General features: G+C 44.9%; 1 protein-coding gene and 1 long non-coding RNA gene across 12 annotated transcripts in view; one reads left to right on the forward strand and one right to left on the reverse strand.

Annotated features, from left to right (window-relative positions):
• Positions 1-19,827, forward strand: part of Fam184a (family with sequence similarity 184 member A) — an 87,674-nt gene that overhangs the window by 55,695 nt on the left and 12,152 nt on the right. For all 11 annotated transcript variants that reach the window (XR_010042775.1, XR_010042774.1, XM_063235098.1 and 8 more), the window contains 4 exons: positions 11,530-11,742; positions 13,898-14,051; positions 17,598-17,725; positions 19,456-19,640. Coding sequence is in view for 9 of the 11 variants with exons in the window: in XM_063235098.1 (XP_063091168.1) it covers positions 11,530-11,742; positions 13,898-14,051; positions 17,598-17,725; positions 19,456-19,640 (680 nt within the window). In the remaining 2 variants the exon portion in view is untranslated. The remainder of the gene's footprint in view (positions 1-11,529; positions 11,743-13,897; positions 14,052-17,597; positions 17,726-19,455; positions 19,641-19,827) is intronic.
• Positions 1,077-11,436, reverse strand: LOC134472788 (uncharacterized). The gene is made up of 3 exons (XR_010042776.1): positions 11,210-11,436; positions 8,285-8,385; positions 1,077-1,540 (listed from the first exon to the last, which is right to left on the reverse strand). It is a non-coding gene; the product is annotated as an uncharacterized LOC134472788 (long non-coding RNA).

A 19,827-nucleotide genomic window follows, 5' to 3' on the forward strand; every position in this document is an offset into this window, starting at 1 on the left:
GGGAGGGAGGGAGTGAGGGAGGTTGCCTTGCGCACCCCTCAACAATGGCGAGCAGGCGCAGCAGCTGAGACCCTCTGCTCCCTACTTCAGTTCCTGACTCAGTTAATAGGAAACAACAACTTCAGGTGAAAGTGGAAGATTGTCCTTAATTTTTCTTTAGTCAAAAAAGTGAATGATTTCACTTCAGCTCTTACATCATCTTTCATCAGACTTATGTGGTTGGTGTTTTTCCTCTAAGATACACAAGACTAAATGGTTTTCTGAATTAACCTAAAATGTTTCATTATTAATACTCAGTTTTCTTTCTCTGCCAAAAATTTCCTGTTTAGAATTTAAGCATGTGCCATTGTTAAATTGGAGAAGAGAGGAGGGTGAGGCGTGACTGGGGTCTGCCTCCTGCTGGCTCCCACACTGGAGCAGTCAGTACCGTGGCATGGGCATGGTACTAGGCATGGGCACGATACTAGGACACATCCTGAAAGGCCACCACAGTGCCTGGCACCTATCAGTCAGCTGGCTCCAGGTGTTTCATATGGGACACAAGGAAGTATCAGAGTGTTTGGGTCTGAAAGGGCTCGATGGACATGCGACTGTGATGTTTGGTCTCTGAGAAAAGGCCTCAGAGTACACCGACACACACGCTCACTTCCCTTTACATACTGAGTGACGGTTTGTGACTTTAGTGTTTGTTTTGAGCAATCCATTTCTAAATCTTAGGTTTTGTGCTTCCTGTCTTCCAGGTATTAGTACACTTGAAGTTAACATTAGAAAAGACCATGTAATTTGCTGTAAGAAATGATTACATACTGGGTAGTATTGGGTTTGAAATTTCTCTAGCTTTACCATAGTCAACTAGAATTGCAGTGTAACAGTGTTGCCTCAAGAAAATTAAAAGCGGGGATGGAGGTTTAGCTCAGCGGCCTAAGCGCCTGCCTTGCAAGCAGGCAGTTGTGAGTTCGATCCCCGGTACCGATAAAAAGGAAAAAGACAAAAAAAAAGAAAGAAAGAAAGAAAGAAAGAAAATTAAAAGCCTACTAAGCATCATTTGTGAGTAATGAGAATTTTGTTGTGTTGCTTGGACTCTTTTATTCGATCTGGTATTGGAATTGAAGTGGCAGTTGGGTAAGTTTGTGGATATGTGCGCTGGCCTATCTGTGCTAAAGTGCTGGTTGTGTGCTCTGGTAAGCATGCAGGGCAGTGGCGCATTCTGCTCATGGGGTGTGCTGATTCTCACAGGGGCTCCCTGTGCGTCCTGCTTCCCATTTCACCATCCACTGTGGCTTCAGAGGTCTTGGTGAGGAGCCCAAGGTTTCCTAGTCTGGGCCTGCATCACCCCATAACTGTTTGCTTATTTGTTGAAGTCTAAGGTCGGGAGTTACTTTTGTATCCTGTTTCGTGTGCTTACACATTTCTTCAAAGTTGGTGCCTCTGGTGTAAGGTGCTGTATGGGCCCAGCAGTGGCCCTTTGGTCTGTGCCCTCCTGGGCTGGTGGTCCAGCAGGGAAAGCAGGTGTTGGATTGCAGCATGGTCCAGCAGAGACCTGTGAAGACCGTGAAGAGAGGGGAGGCTGTTGTCTGAGCAGACTGGAGGTGACTGGGATGCCTCAGGCAGCCCGGGTAGCACCTCAGTCCTGCACAGTTGCAAAGGCTTGCAGGGACAGGTCCTGGAGCCTTTGTGCACGTGAGGGGCTTGAGACTTGACACAGAAGCCTTGGGAACCACCACAAGGCCAGTCAGGACTCACGCAGAGCAAACAGCAGACAGGCTGGGCAGGGCGTGTGTCTCCAGAGAGTAGAGTCACCCTCTTTCTGTGTTCAGGGATACGCATCTGGGTGAACTTTTAGCATGTGCACTAGCTTACTTCCCTGAGATGATACATTTCTAAGAATCTGCTGGCGTTTCTCAACAGCATTTCTTTCTCTTTTCTGTCTTTCTTTCTTTTTTTTTCTTTGCTGGGAGTTGAACTCATGACCTTGCACTTGCCAGGCAGGTGCTGTGCTGCTGTGCTATGTCCCCTGCCTCTCAACAGCATTTCTGCATGTAAGACACACACACACACACACACACACACACACACCCCTTTCCTTAACAATATACATTTTTAATTATCTAGAATTTTTTCTTTATTGCTTCTTGGCTGCAAAGCATGAAGACAGGGTCTGTGTCCTCTAAAAGGTTACCATTCAGTGAATTTCAGATTTCATGTAGCAGTGTGCTTACAACCATGTAAAACCTTGTCCTATTTTCTAATGAATAAACCTCAGTTTAGAACAATGAGATAACTTCAAAGAGCAATGCTTTTTCCATATAGCTCTAAATTTCTAGTTAAGTGCAGTAACTTCTTTACATTATCTTCAGATTTTTCCCTTCCTTACTTTTTCAACTCAAAACCCCGAGGTACAGTCAGAGCACTTTCTGCCTTGGAGTCTAAGGCTGTCAGTGGGAGGGGATCTCCTGAGGCCCTTTTTACTCATCTTGAAGGCTGACAAGAAACTGAAACAGCTTTTGAACAAATTGACCATTAAATGTGACATCCATTTTTGATAACACTAACCTTGCTTAGATAGAACATATGCCAAATAGTATCTGTCACACAGCGTTTAGTTCACCCAGTGTCCTTCAGGTAGGCACTTATGCCCTCAGCTTGGGCTGCTAGAACCCATTCCCCTCAACCATGCATTTATTTCTCACAGTTCTGGAGGACAGGAAGTTCAGGCTCAAGATGCTAGCAGCTCTGGTGTCTGATGGGGCCTCTCCCTCACTCATAGACAACTCGCCACCTTCTCACTGTAGCCTCGCCTGTGGGAGGGTCATGGGAATGTGCTGGGGTCCCCGACAACCTCAGGACCTAGCACCTAATGAAGGCTCTACTTCTGATACCATATAGGAGGTTAGGGTTTCACTGTATGTATTGGAGGAGGCACAGATATTGATCCCAGCCCAACAACATACATACATGCAGATACACTCATTCTATCCCGACATCCCCTTCTTTACCTCATTTCAGTATCAACCCAGAAGTCTGAAGTCTAAAATCATGTGTCCCTTTTGAATGTAGCTAAACCAGATGTTAGTAAGATTCTGATTGTAATTTGTTGTATTGCTCCCTTCTGTAGGTCCATAAAGCTGAGTATTAATCAGCTTTTTCTCATTGTAACAAAGTACCTGAGATAATTAACTCAGAAAAGAAGAGACTGATTGTTGACGCAGTTTTGAAGCCTGCTGGCCATGACTAGCCCAGCTGTCACTTTAAGGGCTCCGATAGGGTCCCGGACAGCAAGGGCCAGGCCTGTGTGGAGTGAGGAAGAAAATATGAGGGTCCAGTCACCCCCCCCCAAGGGCATACTATGTAACCTAGGGACTTCTCATTAACCCCCCCCAACTGACCCCCCCCCCCACTACCCACCCCCTTGCCCAGGAGTCCTCCCACTTCCCAGCATCGCCATCCTCAGCCAAGCTACTCACGTCTGGTCCTGGGGGACAGTCAGCATCCTGACTGTGGCTCCAAGCATGTGTTCTATACTTCCAGAACATATGATGGGACAGAAGGGGACAGACGTTTATATCAGCCTGTCATTGCTTGGATCAGACACCCCAATACACAGCTCAAGAGAGGAGGGGTTCCTTTAGCTCACAGTTCAGGGGGCCCCATAGCAGAAACGGTGGGAAAGCAAAAGTGCTTCGTAGTGGCGACTCAGAACAGAGCAGAGAAGCAGCCCCAGGGACCAGATACAGTGCTCAGGGTCACCCCTGCTGGCCCCACAGGCCCTCAGAAGTACGCCCTACTGACCCTTAGGTGAAAACGTGGTTTAACTGTCACAGTGTCCAGTCCAAAAGGGAGAAACTGGGCTACCAGGGAGTCCCAAGTGCAAGGCCACACCACAGGCTGTAAAGGCTGGGGAGGAATCACTGGGCTTTGTCCTCGGTCTTGAGCCCACTGGGACTTTCATACCATGAGGTTGCGGCCCAGTTCCCAGGACTCTGGGTGGTCCTGTCCCCACAGCTTAGGGTTCAGGAGCTGTTGCTGCTGGAAGTGAGGCTCTGGTCTGCCTTTCAGGATCAAGGAAGTGGTCCTGCTGGTCTCCAGGTCACCTTCAGGGCCATTCTGTCCTCCTCTTGCAGCACAGTGCCTGACTTCTGCTGAGACCAGTCATTTTAGGTCTGTGTTCACACCCGAGTGAACATTCCTCTCCATCAGAAAGGTATGTGGCCACACCCTACTCTCTCCTGGCACAGTTGATTTTTACAGTGTGGACAGCTTGAGAGCTTTCTAAATCTGTGCATCCTGGTTGTGTTTTCTGTAGCAGTTGTCACTTGAAGTCATTTCTTTTCTGGTGCATGTTACAAGCCAACCCCGCCTCCATAACTTTGCTTACAACTTGTTTCAGCTCATTATACATGTCCTTGCTCCTGAGTTCTGCCATTCTGTGGACACAGGCACACGAGCCCAGTTCAGCCAGCCTCCCTGTCTCTCATGAGGACCCTCTTTGCTCTGCACAGTATTCTTCATCTCTGCCTGACAGCTCACCAGTGTGACCCAGATGGGCTGTATTTCTGCCAGCAGGTTTTCCAGGTTTCTTGGGTATTCTGTAAGAAGGCAGGACTTTCTCTCCACCTGCTGAGCCTTCACCTGGATGACTTTAAGACCTCAAGACAGTGCAGCGTGGAAATCTCCTGGCCCCTCCTTGCCATGAGTCCCACTGGTCCCTGCATTCTTAGGGATCTGAGAGCTGCACCCTCACTTCTTGGCCTTAATTGCTGTCTTCACCTGGGCTGCAGTGCTAGGGTGCTGCAGACTGGTAGCTTTTAAACAAAAATAACTTCTCCAGATTCTGGAGGCTGCAAGGTCCAAGGCCACAGTGCTGCAGACAGTGCTGGTGCCTGTGGCCGCCTCCGCTGCCTGTGCCCTTGGTGCAGGAGAACTGAGGCGTTCCTTCAGGTCTTGGTGTGGAAAGCCCGCTCGGGAAGGCTATGCCCTCCTGACCTACTCTCCCACTACACGTCACGCTTCCTCGTGCCATCCCGTTGGGTGTGAGGGCTGGCACATGTGAGTTTGGGGCTGGGACCACAGCCGTCCTGTGGTTGGAGTTCCGTGTCACGTTGAGGACCCAGAGGGGGTTTGCAGGTTTGACCTTCTCCTGAGTTCATGCCTGCTGGCAGCAAGCTCACATCTCAGCCGTCTGACTGACTCGGAGTGTCATTTCTCACCCTGCCCCCTTGCTCAGTCTTGACTTCCTAACACTGCTTGTTGAGGATGGGAACTGCAGTCATCTTAATTCTGTTTTCCTTCGCTGCCTGTGTCATCTTGTCAGTCGTGTGTGTCCACCTCCGAAATGCATCCCAGCTCTATCTGCTTTCTTGTCCTCCAGTGGCACAGTGCAAGCTACAATTACAGTGGCTCCCCATGTGGCCTCCCTGGCCTCACTCTTCACCATGTGTCAGCCCACAGCACTCCCTGCCTAAAACCCTCCCAGTGCACCCCCTTGTGTACTGTCCCTGGAGACTGCCCCATATACAGACACGCTCATCCCTCCGGGGCTCCCGCTCTTCTCTCCCAGTGTGGCTCCTGTCCCACTATGCAAGAACTTCCCTCACCTCCCCCTGCAGTGTAAGAATGCCTTCTTCCAAAGCTCTGTCTTTACCACTGGCCCAGCAGCATGCCCTCTCGGCATGCCCATTACAGCAGCCTTTTGGAAAATCCTATTTATCACTAACTTTTTATTTAGTCCTCTGTGTTTGCTTTATTATCTGACTTGGCCCTGTATGTCACTTTGCACTAGCATACTAAATATTAAGTAAAAAACCTCATTTTGTTTACATGGTGACCAGCAGTAGCACTGCCGCCCGACACTTGTGCCTTACCTGTGGCCGGGCGTGTGATGAAGCTAACTTGAGGCGCAGCCTTGCGCAGACCTCCTGGTTTAGAAGCGGCTGTGGCCCTCATCTGTGTGCGAGTAGCGGCGACCGTGTGAGCTTCGACTCTGAGCACTCAAAAACAACGAGGCCTCAAGTCCAGGCTGAATCCGACCTGGTGCGCCACTCTGATTGTCATCTTAAATAACCAGTAGTTTTGTCTGGTGATACTCTAAAAAATGGAAAATAAAACCTACTTCACAAGTAAATAGCATATGTTTTAGATTAATCTCTACTCCTAAGACAACAGTTCTGAGAAACAGGAAATGGTAAATGAAAAATTCCTGAATCCTTAAGTTTTATGAAGTCTTATATAAAGAATGAATGTGAAAAAGAAAAAAATTGGTGTAACACATATAAAAGTAAAAAATTGAGAAGCTTCAAATTGAGAAGCTGTTAAATATGAAATAGGCAGTATCTTTTTCTCACTTTGTATTTTCAACTGTGGTATACTAAGTCTTTTAATATGTTAATCTAAGCCTTTAGTAAAAAATTATTTCCCAAATAAAAGCTATCTTTAGCTTGTGACATTTCAAAGAATAGTCATATGAAAAAATAAGTTTTTTTTCTGAAAATTTGAAGTATCCAGAGTAAAATCTTTTCATTTTTATTTAAATTGGTAATATAAATTGAAAATGTTATTTAGTGTATTTGGAAGATAAAAAAATGAGGTGATTGAAAATGAAATCATATTTCCCTCTGTATTTGAAAAGAATATATATTTTCCCAAAGATCTATCCCTCAAAATTTCTCCAGACTTGTAAAAAGGTGAATCCAGATAGTAAGTAATTTTGGAAATACATATTAAAAGTGGAATTTAGCAGAGTGTAAAGGCATCTCCTGCACCTTTTCCCACATGAGCAAAGCCCTATTATTATTCTCTCTTTAGTGATTATCTCAGGTGGTTTCTGGTTCCAGCCTGAGTGGTCAGTCTCGGTGGTGCTTTGATTCTCATGACTGGTTCCTCTGTGGAGTAATTCTCGGAGCACCCATGGAGTGCTGTGATGCTCTCAATGATTCTGTTGTAGGTTGGAGGAGGAACTTAGAGCAGCGGTATGTTTTCTAGGTTTTTCAGCACTGTCGCCTTTTAAGCTGAATTCTGGTGTGCAGTTGTGGCTCGCAGTCTCTTGTGTAGGTAAGTCCATGCCCACCCACCAAGCACACAGTCTTGAGGGCTACAGGTCATTTTAATGTTCTCATTTCTTCCTCAGAACCGATTTTGGCTTCTTAGTTGTTGAGCTATTTGAACTAACTTTCTGTGTTTTGCTGTTCCTTGTGTCCTCCCATGTCACGCAGTGGTATTTTGAACTCTTTCTCTGTTCTGTGTCTCCTCACAGCGGCAGTCTCTGGGGGAGGCATTGCATAAGTCTGTCAGCAATGTAAGTCGACGCACAGGGGCATGCTGCACTTGGGTCTGCATAAGCAACACCGCTGCTTTAAAGCTTTACCTGATGTAAAGCGCACTTTGGCCTCCAGTGAGATGCTTTGTAGATGGGCAGTAGTAGCTGCTGTCAGCTGTTTGCGTATATGCTTACGGCTGCCATGTCATATGACAGGCATATCTGTTACAGTTTTTAGTGCTGCTTGCTTATTTGAGAGTATTGGACATCATATCAATGCCTCACTGAGGCATACTATGACTTTCCAACCCCAGTCACTGCTCCTGGGCTGGTACGAGGGAGCTGCCTACGTAGTATAGGATTCCCATTTGGTCCCAAAACAGATTCAGATGTGCAGCCAGCTGGACAAGAAGGAAGTAGGCGAGGAGGACAAAGTGCCTACAGAAGAAGGTCTGTGTGGTCATTGAGAAGAACAGAGGGGAGGCTGGCATGGTGGTCTGTCCTTGCGATTCAAGGGCAGCCTGGGCCACACAAGGAAACTATGTCTCAGAACAGAGTGGCCAGGTCTGTGGACCGTGGGTATGCTGTGAGTACACTGGGCAGGGCAGAACAAGACTAAAACCCTCCCGAGAAGAAAACCATTGCATGTCCTATGTGGATCAGTGGGCTAGCTCACTTTGAGTAGGCTGGGCGTCTGTAGCAGCGCAGTCAGGACAGCTCGAGGCTCCGCCTTGGGCCTGGTGTTTCACACCGGGCACTGGGCTTGTGGGCCGTCACCCCCAGAGCAGCCCGGAGTCTCTGTCTCGGCTGCTTCAGACAATACGGACTCATCTTTTCAAGGCTTGCCCTGTGGCCACCAAAAACATTGTGTGTATAAAGCATTGCTAGTATTTTGTGGCAGGTGTATTCTGTACATTTAGCAAGAATCGCCATGAATTCACAGTTGAGATAGTTTTAAAGACCAACAGAAAACAAAACAGGTACTTCTGTACCAAGACAGGCATAAGTCATGACGTCTGTAGTGACACATACCAGAGAAAACCATTGGGAGCCTGGTCTGCTACCAGACCGGACACTCAATCGGAGCCTTGGGGGTCCAGCCTACAAGGATTTGCCTGACATCTGGCCAGCACCTGGAACACAGAAGGTGGTATCAGTATCAGAAGATACCTTTTATTTAGAGTTTTTTTAAACATTGTATCTAAAACTAAGTTTGTGGGTAAAATGTACATAATTAATGACATTTTCCGACCTGTCCTGGCTGCTCAGATTTGGTGGTTTAGTTTTTATTTTGTGGAAGTGGGAGTAGCAGAATGCCCATGAAACTGCTCTGTAGAAAGCAGTAAAGCTTTTCTTTAGAAAAGAGTATTCAATAAAAAAGAAAAAAGATAAAACTATCTTCCATATTTTCAAAAGCACAGTAAAACTTTATTTTCAAAAAGATAGTGGCATTTTTTAGTGTGAAGATCCAAAGACATCAATAACTGTCAGCATAGCATAGCTTTTACAGCTGTTTACAAAATATCTGATAGCTATTAAACAGAGGAATATATTATATAATTCCTGTCTGAATTGCTGGAGTAAGAATTTTAAAGGCTATTTTTTTCCATAATACTCTTTTAGTGTATTACAATAGGTAGAATTTTTAAGTCGTAAAATTGTGTAGAAACTAATACCTTGTGTTACCTGATTTGAATATATGATTCAAAGCAGCTACTATTTCTCATTCACTCATTCAGCAAATACCCTCTAGATATTCCACAGTACTAGTCCTGGTTAAAGTTACCCTTTCATGCAGGTTTCATCCTTGTTCTATATTAATAATGTATTTCCATAGAGTAGTTTAAATTCAGCTGTTTTCATACAGCTATAGAACATTAGTTCATTTTACATTGCTTCGTTCATTATTTATCTTATAAAATACCATGTAATGTTCATGCTGAATAAAAGGCTGATTTATTTATTGCAATTCCACTAGTTTAATTATTAAAAATAAGTGAATTTTGGTACTGCATTGCATGACTGAGGCTTTCTGCATATAATCCACATTACAATTATTACCACATTGAGCATGATTCTGAAGATTGTAGATGGCCTTAGTATTATTTTCATGTGCTTTAAAGTTAATACAAAATAAGTATATTTGAATACTAAATTGCATGACATGTCTTTTTGCATATGGTTTATATTATTTACTTGGTTAATGCGATGATTGATCAAACACCCTTAATTGGAAAATATTATTTTAGAGTTCTTTCAAGATGAAGTACATTATAATGTAAACTGTTGAAACATTTTGTTTTAAGATGGAGAAGTTTAAAACCATTTGGATTTTGAATATTTAACTGTGACTGTGGCATTTCACTGATTTAATGTTATGTCCTCTCATGAGTTTCATCCTTCAGTAGTTCAAGTTTGAGTTGATACAAGGACACGAGGCCTTGTTGCACGTGTGCTCCTGTGCATGCCCTGGCATGTAGATGCCCCCGCCTGGATGAGCAAGGCAGGGCTCCAGGGCTGGCTCTGGGAGGAGCAGGTTAATTGCCTTCTCCATCTGGCCAGCCAGCTGGGCGGGAGGAGCACACCTGTCCAGGCCACAGTGTGCACCCTGACCCTAAGCCTGCTGGGATTCCCTTAATGCAACAAGGGGCATTCCCATGGAGTGACTCTGCAGGTGTGCTTGGGCTCTGGCTGAGGCATCTTTTAGTCCCCATCGTGCAGGGCTCAGTTCAGCTCATAAGCCACAGGCTCTGCTACCAGCTAAAAGTGTAGGGCATTGTACTGTTGGAGTCAGAGCTGGCAGTTTCTTCTTAACCTGTAAAATAATCTCCAAATCCCTCAGGTTTGTGTAGAAATTCACACAGAGAATTGATGACTTTCAGCAGGCAAGGTCACTCCCTTGGAAGTGCACTTGACAGGCTGAGCCTCTGTGTCCTCTGTGCCATGTCTCACCAGTGCTGGGCGTCTCCACAGTGGGTGCACCACCCTGTGCAGCAAGTCCTGCTGTTTGCCTCGGTCCAGACTCCCTGTGAGGCTGATTCCCTGGCCTGCCCTGCATCCTGCCGCTTCTCATTGCCCTGTTTCCTAGTGAGAGCTCTTTTCTCTGTCTCGCTTTGCCTCTCTGGCCCTTCTCTGTGCTTTTACTTTCTTTCCCAGCACTGTTTCTCTGTGAGACAGTGCGGCAGCCTGCCTGCCATCAGAGGAGTCTCCCATTTACAGAATCTCACTCTGAGTTTCCTCTTCACAGCTTTCTTGGCTGTAGAAACTGTTCTGCTTGCATCTAAACTGGAGTCCTGAGTGCTTGCAGGACTTACTTTACAACTCTGTGCCTGTGTCTTAAGTTCCTAAGAGTAGCGTGTGTGTTTTAGAGTATATAGTTTCAAATTGCAGCAGCCTTTCTATGCGAAGTCGCCAAGGTAAATGGTCTCATCAGTCACATGTGAGAACAGATATAACATATCCATACACATGTGTTTTTATGTCTATAAAAGATTTACTTTTAACTCTATTAAAACATCTGGACATGATCCTAACGTGTTAAGGCTGACTTGACAGTTTTCAAAAGAAATGACATGTCAGTTTTTCGTAATGAAAGTAAAGCACCCAATATTATTACAAGGGTAAAACTCTGGGATTCAGAGATATTTGTGATTTTTAAAAAGCTTAAAGATGTGCAAGGCTTTTGAAGTAAATCAAATATAAAATTTTTAAAAGTAGAAAAACAAATGCAAAGCTTCTAAATTATAAGCTGACAGATCTTTTAAAGAGTAAATCTTTAGTTCTCAAGTACTCTTAGCTGGCATGTGCTGAATTACTCCTGTGTGTCGGGTTGCTCTGTGTGTGTGCAGTCACACACTCACTCTCACAGCTGGACCAAGGCATGTGGCATCAGTAAGTGGCAGAGCCAGGAGTGTGGTGCAGAGCACACCGTCCTCCTCGTGCCACTTTTCCACTCACAGCATTTCCTGTGTTCTTCTACTGAGTTGTTACTGTGAATGGTGCTCGTGTTACCACAAAGGTGTGTGTCACTTTCTTCAGGGCGCTGCAGATGCCTTGGACAGTCTGTGGGCGGCACACTGTTCTTGAGACAACTCCTGAAAATAGAACTACGTAAGATGGTGATATCACAAGGTTAAAGTTTTATTATAAAGCGTTTTACGTGAAAGCTTTAAGGCAGTTGTTAAATAGACTACCTTGACAATACATTTTCACCTGAGGTTTCAGTTTGTGAAACATGCTTGTGTTTATTCTTTATTGTGTGCCATTCTGCTGTGTAGATTTCCCTGCTGAAGCAAAATCTGGAGATACAGCTCTCTCAGTCTCAGACTTCTTTGCAGCAACTGCAAGCCCAGTTTACCCAGGAACGCCAGCGACTTACCCAGGAGCTTGAGGAATTAGAGGAACAGCACCAGCAAAGACATAAATCCTTGAAAGAAGCACACGTCCTTGCATTCCAGAGCATGGAAGAGGAGAAGGAAAAGGAACAAAGGGTAAGTGTCACGTGCTGTGAGCACTTAGGTGCCCAGGCTATGATTTCCTGGGAGTGAGCTGCACAGCAGAGAGTTAGTCTGCTCTGCACTTTGTTTCCGGTGAGAGCACCAAGACCAGTGTCCTCTCTGGCTTGCCTTATAGTCGATGGTGGTTAAATTGAGGCACTTAAATCTTTTAGCATGGTCTTACTAATAAACTGTAACCATTGTAGTCATCAAGGATTATTGGTACTTACAGTAGGTGTCCACTCAGATTTTAACTTACCTTTCACTCTGACCCTTAAACAAAAGACAGAAGTAGATCCAAAGTGTGTGTGTGTGTGTGTGTGTGTGTGTGTGTGTGTGTGTGTTTTAACATTTGTGTTTTTTAATCCTAGATTTTCCCCTTTACATTATTTCGATTCCCCTATGTACAAAGATATTCATAATGAAATGAGTATTTTTAAATAGTATTATTTCCTTATACATAGTCTCAGAGGATATATAAGAAATAATGACACCAGAGCTCAGTCACAAAGGGATTAAATGACCTAAGATATATTACTGGATGAGTTGTAGTACATGACAGGCTCTCCGTGTGTCTGCTTTAAAATGCTGATTTGGCACAGTCTTGGTGTGATGTATTTTGGTGCAGTTAATTTTTTAACACTGTCTTTATCAAATTATTCAGAGGACTTTATTATAATCAGGAAAGATTTGATAAAAAATGGAGTTTTACTCACATTAATTTTTCCTGTAATAGTGATTACTGATGTAGTTTGTTGCTTAGCCTTTTACCTGGGTGTAGATAGTATTTTTAAGAAATGATATGTTTTAAAGAAATTATTAAAACAAAAACTCATAATTTAAAAAAAATAGTTTACTTTCTTATAATGTAGGTTGCAGTCTTTGAATCTTATCTAGAAAATCAAGGAAGTTCCTTAGGTTAAAAATTAAGCCTGATTAAAGACGACCTATTGATTGGATAAAATTTATGAATTTGAGTAACACATGAATTTTTATATGAGTACTTTTTTTGTACTGGGATTGGAACTCAGGACCTTGTGGTTGCCAGGCAGGGGCTTTGCTGCTGGGATGTTTCCTCTGCACCTTGTATCAGACTTTAATCATGCAATGTAGTCTTTTATCACTTAATTTGAATCATTTTTCAAAAGAAATAAGAGCCTATAGTCTCACTGTATTGTCACTAGGTAGCCAATCTACCAAGCAGCATTATCTAACTATATTGAAAGGAACCCAGATGAAACACATTTAAAGCAGTCTGAGCTTAGGTAGCCAAATACTGTGTTTCACAAAGCATTTTAGGATAATGATTAAAGAAATACAGCCCTAATTATAAGGTGACATCTTAGAAATATTTTATTCTGCAGATTATGATAAGCCAGCAAAGCCCTGGCACAGTTCTGTCCCAGGGCCTGATGGGCACTGAGCTCTGTTTTCCCGGCTTCAGCCGTGGGTGCAGTTCTCTGTCTTAGCCCCAGTAATCTGTGATCTGTTTTTAAAACAAATTACTTGAAAGCCTTTAGTTTACTTTTCAGCCATATGCTCTCAGGGCTTTTGCTTCTTCACTTGAATACAGGAGCAGAGAATTACCACAGACAGCAGCTACAAAAGATTCCATAAGTGTTGCGTCACCTACCAAGCCCCCTTACTCTCCCTCATCAAAGCATGCACCTATGTGTGTGGTGCCCTCCGCCTCTTAAGTATGAGCACTAAGGAACTTTTCATTAGTTTTAAGCTTTACAAAATGATTTTATTTGATAATTTTAAAAGGTTCATATTTCTAAGTCAGACAAAATACCTGGAGTCACCAAAAGTCCCTGTAGTCTGGGAGGCTGAGGCAGGAGGATCAGTCAGCTGAGCAACTTAGTGAGTCCTAAGACTGTCTCAAACTATGAATTAAAAAAGGGCTGGGGTGAACTCAGTGGCAAGGCACTAGGTTTAACCCAGTACTGCGAATAAATATAAATACAGAGTCACACTGCTCGAGGTGATCCATTTAGTCTATTGGACTGACTCCTAGTTTGTTTTCTAGTGATGATTATCTTGTATCTAACTTATTTGACAATAACCTTTTTACTGTCGAGCTGTGTTCTGCTGTTTATGTTTCGCTCCTATAATCTGGTGCAGCGCTGAGCCTTTGTCTCCTGTGCAGGCCCTTGAAACCCACTTACAGCAGAAGCACTCTGCAGAGCTGCAGGCCCTGAAGGATGCGCACCGGGAGTCCATGGAGGGCTTCCGGGCAGAGATGGAACAGGAGCTCCAGACTCTGCGCTTTGAGCTGGAAGACGAAGGGAAGGCCATGCTTGGTATTCTGCAGCTGTTGCCTTGTCGTGTTTTTTTTTGTGCATTCTACCATTTAGAACTCAGTATCAGGGCACAGCTGTGTCTCTAGACTGAGCTGTCCAGTGAATCCTCAGCAGGCAGTGCATTGCATGCGGAGCTACTAGACAGAGAGGCAAGGGGTGGTACAGAGTGCGGGGGCACCAGGCTCCTGCACTTCCTCCGCCCTGTGCAAAGGCAGCCCCCACAGATGTCCCATCTACCTTCACGGGCCAATGCGGCCAGGGCACTCCTATCACCGTCCTTGACTGTGTGGTCACCTTGGCCTTTGTCAACACAAATTCTTATTGTAGTAACAAAAATCATGACAGTTCTGCCTTTTTGTTGGTGGTTTTTTTTTTTTTTTTTTTTTGTCTTTTTCGTTTTTAATGGTACCAGGGATCGAACTCACAACTGCCTACTTGCAAGGCAGGTGCTTATGCCACTGAGCTAAATCCCCAGCCCCCTGTTAGTGTATATTTTATATGGAGTTTTTCCTAGGAAATGATCCTTTTTATAAGGAGATAAGTTGAATTTTGAAGGAAAACTAGTCATGTATTGAAAGGTTTGGGTTTGCTTTGGCTTTTATGCCATGTGGTAGCTTTTAAGTCCATCATCCTCCAGTTTGGTTTTCTTCCAAATCCTAACACTTTTTATCACAATGGAGTGCACCATTTCCAAGAGGGAACTGGGAACAGAGTGCTGTGAATATTCTGAGCCTCAAAGGGAAAAAAAGCCCCTTGACCCTGTTGTGATCTCTGCTGTAGCCGAGATCTCTGGGCCGAGTCATGTGGCGCTCACCCTCCTCTTGGGAAAGCCTAGATGGCCAGTGTGCATCACTGGTGGCAGACTTGCCCGTGCTGGTTTTGTGCCGAGGTCCCAGCCGTGCGCTGATGGGTGAGCTGGAGTAAGCAGAGGGCCCGGTGGATTGTGGCTGGGGGATCACTCTCCAGAGCTGTGAGGTAGGGGGACAGAGGTGGGTGCTGGAGCTATGGTGCTTTGTCCACGGAAACACGGTTGTCTAAAGAACTGCTTTGGATTTTTAAAAATCTATTTGGCTTTATGGTAATTGCAGATTCATATGCAGGTTTTAGAAATAGTGGCACTTCCTTGAGCCCTCAGGTAGCTTTCCCAGGGGGGACCTCTGGTCTGCACACTGTCACAGCCATCTGTCCACATTGATTCTGTCACCACAGCGTTTCTGTCATCCTGGAGAGCCTTCTTGTCCCTTCACAGCCATATCTGTGTCCCTCTGTTCCATTGGTAACTCCTGCCAGCCACTAATCTGTTCTTCGTTGTCTCTTAATTTTCCCTTTCCAATGTTGGTATTGCCCTTACAGACGAAGCCACACGGTATGTGTCCACTGGAGACAGGCTGTCCAGTTGGTGTAATCCCTCAGGGTCTTCCAGTGGTTAGGTGTGCCAGTCGTGCGTTCCTTGTTCTTGCCCAGTAATAGTCCACAGTCCTGGCTCAGCCTCCAGTCTTGTCCTTCCCCTATCAAAGGTTGTTGGACTTTCAATTTGGGGTGTTACAGGGCCAGCTGCTCTAAACACCTGGTCAGTTTCTGTGTAAACCTGGGTTCTCCTCTCTGGGAGTGTTGCCCAGGTTGCAGTTGTTTGGTCAGATGGTTTGTTACATTTTCAGTTTCTTCAGAGACTGACAAACTGAGTGGCTGCAGCCTTTTGTGTCGCAGCCATCACTGGAGGGAAGGCCCATTTCCTCTGTCTTCACCAGAATCACCACTAACATTAGAACTGCAGGTCCAAACTGTTCTCATTTGCTGGCTTTCTTCCTGACTTCCCTGTGAGCAGCAAGCAGCCTGCTGCCCAGCCACCCTGCACATTTCCTGAGGGTATATAACCTCCCATCCCTGGCCCTCCTCGCCTTTCTTCTCATTAGCTGGTCCTGCTTTGACAGGCATCTGCTAAGTACCACTGTCTCAGGTCTGGTTTGTAGTCTTGGCCTCTTCCTTGCAATTAGATCACAGCCTCTGCCTAAGCTGCCATTGATGTGCTGGAGCTTCCAAATGTGTTTCTCGACCAAACCGTTTTTTTCCTGTAATTAGATTTATGTTTCTTACTGCGTTTTAGACAGACATTCTGGCTTACACTCGGGGTTTTAAAACACGAATTCACTGCCTTCCTGTGTCCAAATGTGTTTGCATTCTCTACCCTCCTCTCTAGTTAATGCTAGCACTTTTGAGTCGCACAGATAAGAAAATCCATCTCCTGTTTGTTCCTCTTCCCAAGTTGTTGTTATCTTTGTTTCCTCTGCCACAGTTCTCTGGCACACTCACAGACCTGTCTTTTGCCACCTGGGTCACTGACGTAGCTTCTTTGCTCCTCTCCCTTTCTGCCGTCCATCCTCTAAACCCAGCCAGGGTGAACTGTGCCATGCTTAATTGACCGTCACTGCGGATCCCAGGGTAAGGCCCTTGGTGATCTGTGTTGTACGTCAGTGTCTGGCAAGCTTTCCCTTACCACCAGGCACTGGGCATAGGCCCAGTGTGGAAGCCTTAGGTGCAGCATTTCTTCAAAGTCTACGTTTTAGCTTTAAAATTTATAATTTGTACATTTTACTTACTCATATCTCTTCTCATATTAGTATTTGGCTTTCCTAAAATCTTCAAGTAAAATCCCATTTCAGAAGATGACCATGCCTCTTTAAGTTCCTTTGGGGCATAGGTTGAAGTGGACGCCACTTGGGGCCCCTGTTCTTGCACTGGTCCGTTTCCTTTCCAGAATCGCCCTGGACCTTGAACCCTGCACTCCCTCAGATCCCTCACAGTTGCCAGCCAGACCATGTTCTCTGTGCTGGTGCGTGTGTTATCTGACTTGAAGAATGCTTTTTTCTCTCTGCTTGAAGAGGCCTAACTCAGTGTTCTAGACTGAGTTCCTGTGACAGTCCCTTAGTGACAGTGTCCCTGCCTGTGCCTTACAGGAAATTTAGATACGTCCACCACAGTGGTTTCACTGTGCCTAGCATTCATCGCTGGTACTCTGCTTCCTAAATGTGTCTGACTCCGGCTTATGGAGCTGTAAGGACAGGTTCATCATTCGTTCTCCCTTGGAATAGTGCCAGGCATCCTGTAAATGGACATGGGTTGTGTGAAGCAGTCCATTCCAAACTCAGCTGAAAGGGACGGCCTGACCAGCGAGTGTCCACATATTCTAGGGTACTGTGGAAGAATTCTTACTGGGATGGTAGGTTCCTCCTTAGCATGTGTTCATGTACCTTTCATCTCTCAAAGTTTATTCTTGGAATAGTGAAGAGCAGAGCTAATAGCATTTCATCTCCTTTAGCACTTTAGTTCTAACCTGGAAGCATGTGTAACAGTACCTTGATCACTTCAGCGCTTGAAACATTTCATATCTTCCTCAAAGCTAGATGAATCTGAAATTCATGGGAGCATGTGATAGTCTATGTGTAACAGTCTGGTAATAATGTAATGGACATACACAAGTCTGTGATTTATAGTTTTACATATTGTTAATACTCATTAAGTTCCCTAACCTTCCCCTTTGTATTCCAGCATCCTTACGCTCAGAACTCAACCAGCAGCATGCAACTGCTGTTGACTTGCTGCGGCATAACCACCACCAGGAGCTGGCGGCCGCCAAGCTGGAGTTAGAGCGGAGCGCAGACCTCAGCAGAAGACAGGTAGTAGAGGCTGCGTGCTCACTGCTGCTAGGATCACTTACAGCTCCCGTTTATGCAGCTGTTACTTACCATGTAGCAGACTAATTTTTCCATGGAAATAAGTAATTCTACTTTAGTAGATAGTCATGATACTGCATTTCTGACTTACAACTTTTTAAGTCCGCACTTGGGAAGTGTGCGGACACAGTGGCCCACAGAGCCAGCCTGGTGCTGAGGGGCCCTTCCCGTATCTGTGCCACATGGCCAGGGGTGCTTCAGTGCAGCCCAAGAGATGCAGCATCCCTTTGGTTTAATTTTAGTGAATTTAAATGTGAGTTTAAACAGGGCTTTGCATAGCACAGGGTGAGAAGCACCCACAAGGAGAAACAAGATAACTTATATTTCTGATGCATTCTAGCACAACTGCCATTTGTACTTTTAAAACCTTGCCCTTTTTCCTTTATTTAGTCTGAGATCTTGAAAGTGTATACACCTGCAAGCATGATTTTGTAGACATTGTGCAATGAAATAATAGACCTCAAACGTGACTTTGCAGTCTTTGCTTGTGTTAAATGATCAGCCCACATTTTCTTCTCATTGCTACAAAGTTTTCTGTTCACAGTGAGGCTGTACTTTGTATATCTGGCTACTGAGCAGCTCTGATTTGAATTCAGTCATTCCCACAGACTCAAACCGCTGGTGGTGCATGCATAACTGTGGCATCGGGCAGAATGAATCAGGTCTCAGGGGTCTTGCTTACAATAATGCAGAGAAAGGAGTTGATTTAGCAGATCAGATGTGCTATTATAGTTCCTTAAGGACAGCATTGAAATGGTGTAAAAGTTGTAATACAGCTAGTTTGTGGTATAACAGTTATAAATATGCATGTTCTATACATGAGCAATAAGATTTCCGTGTTAAAATTTATAGAATTAATTATTGATAAACTATTCATGATTATAAATAAATTTCTTTTGGATTAATGAAATAAATTTGTTGACCACTGTGATAATTTCTAATTGGTATAAATAGTATTGATTTATATTTGGGCAATAATTATTCAGATAATAGACTAGATTTGGTCCTTGTATAGACTTTATTAATTTTATTAGTGAGAGGGTTGATAAAAGTGACTAGATCTGTTTGTACCTCTGGGGTACAGGCTGCCCAGTGGAACAGCTGTGCCTGCACCACCAGTGCTTCAAGCAGCAGGACTGTGTTAGTGAACCCCTTGTGCCCAGAGAGGAGAGTTCCATTCAGTCAGGAGGTCTGCACTGAAGCGGGCAATGTGCAGGCTGCAGAACTTGTGGCAACAGTGTCTTAGGAAAACAAAAGGGAACTTATCTGTAGAGTCACTTCTGGGCTCACACTAGGCAGGCAGGGCCCTGGGAGATGTGGGTGTGATCCAGATCCTTGGTGAGTAGAGGCCAGCAGGCCCAGTACCCACCGCAGGACCCTGGGCCACTGACGGTGCCACTGAGAGGCCATGCTCTGATCTCAGCCTTGCCACTGAGTCCAGGGGACCCTGGACAAGTCTGTGCTCGGGTATGTTCTGATCTTTCAGGTCCCTTGCAGCCCTGACATTATTTTAAACTATATTCATGTGAATAAATGTTCCTCAGGTACTTGGAAAGAAAACAGGCAGCATGCTTTTGCAGCAGTACCAACAGGACTACATTTGACACTCTAAATGTTGTCTTTTCCCTCACAAGACAGAAAGCCAGTGTGTAGACACTCACTTGTTTTTACAGAGTAAGGAGCATGTGTGCAGGATAACAGATCTGCAAGAGGAGTTACGTCTCAGAGAGCACCACATCTCTGACCTAGACAAGGAGATGCAGCACCTTCGTGAGAACATCCGCGCCCTCTCCACAGAGCTGGAGTTCAAGGGAAAGGAGATCCTGAGGATACGAAGTGAATCCAGCCAGCAGATGAGGTACACAACCCAGTGACAGGAGGACTGTGCAGTTCCCGAAGGGCTGTGGTGACGGGATTTAGTTTTAGCCCACATGGCTGCTGTCTGACCACATTGCCCTCCTAGTAAGGTGGTCGAGGTCATTTTCTCCTTTGGTTGTTGATTGCATTATAATCTAGAACACAGATAGAATTTTTGTATTCTGAAC

The sequence above is a fragment of the Cavia porcellus genome, unplaced genomic scaffold (genome assembly GCF_034190915.1).
Source record: "Cavia porcellus strain 051 isolate PalLab524CR breed Dunkin Hartley unplaced genomic scaffold, mCavPor4.1 scaffold_24, whole genome shotgun sequence".
NCBI classification, from domain to species: domain Eukaryota; kingdom Metazoa; phylum Chordata; class Mammalia; order Rodentia; family Caviidae; genus Cavia; species Cavia porcellus.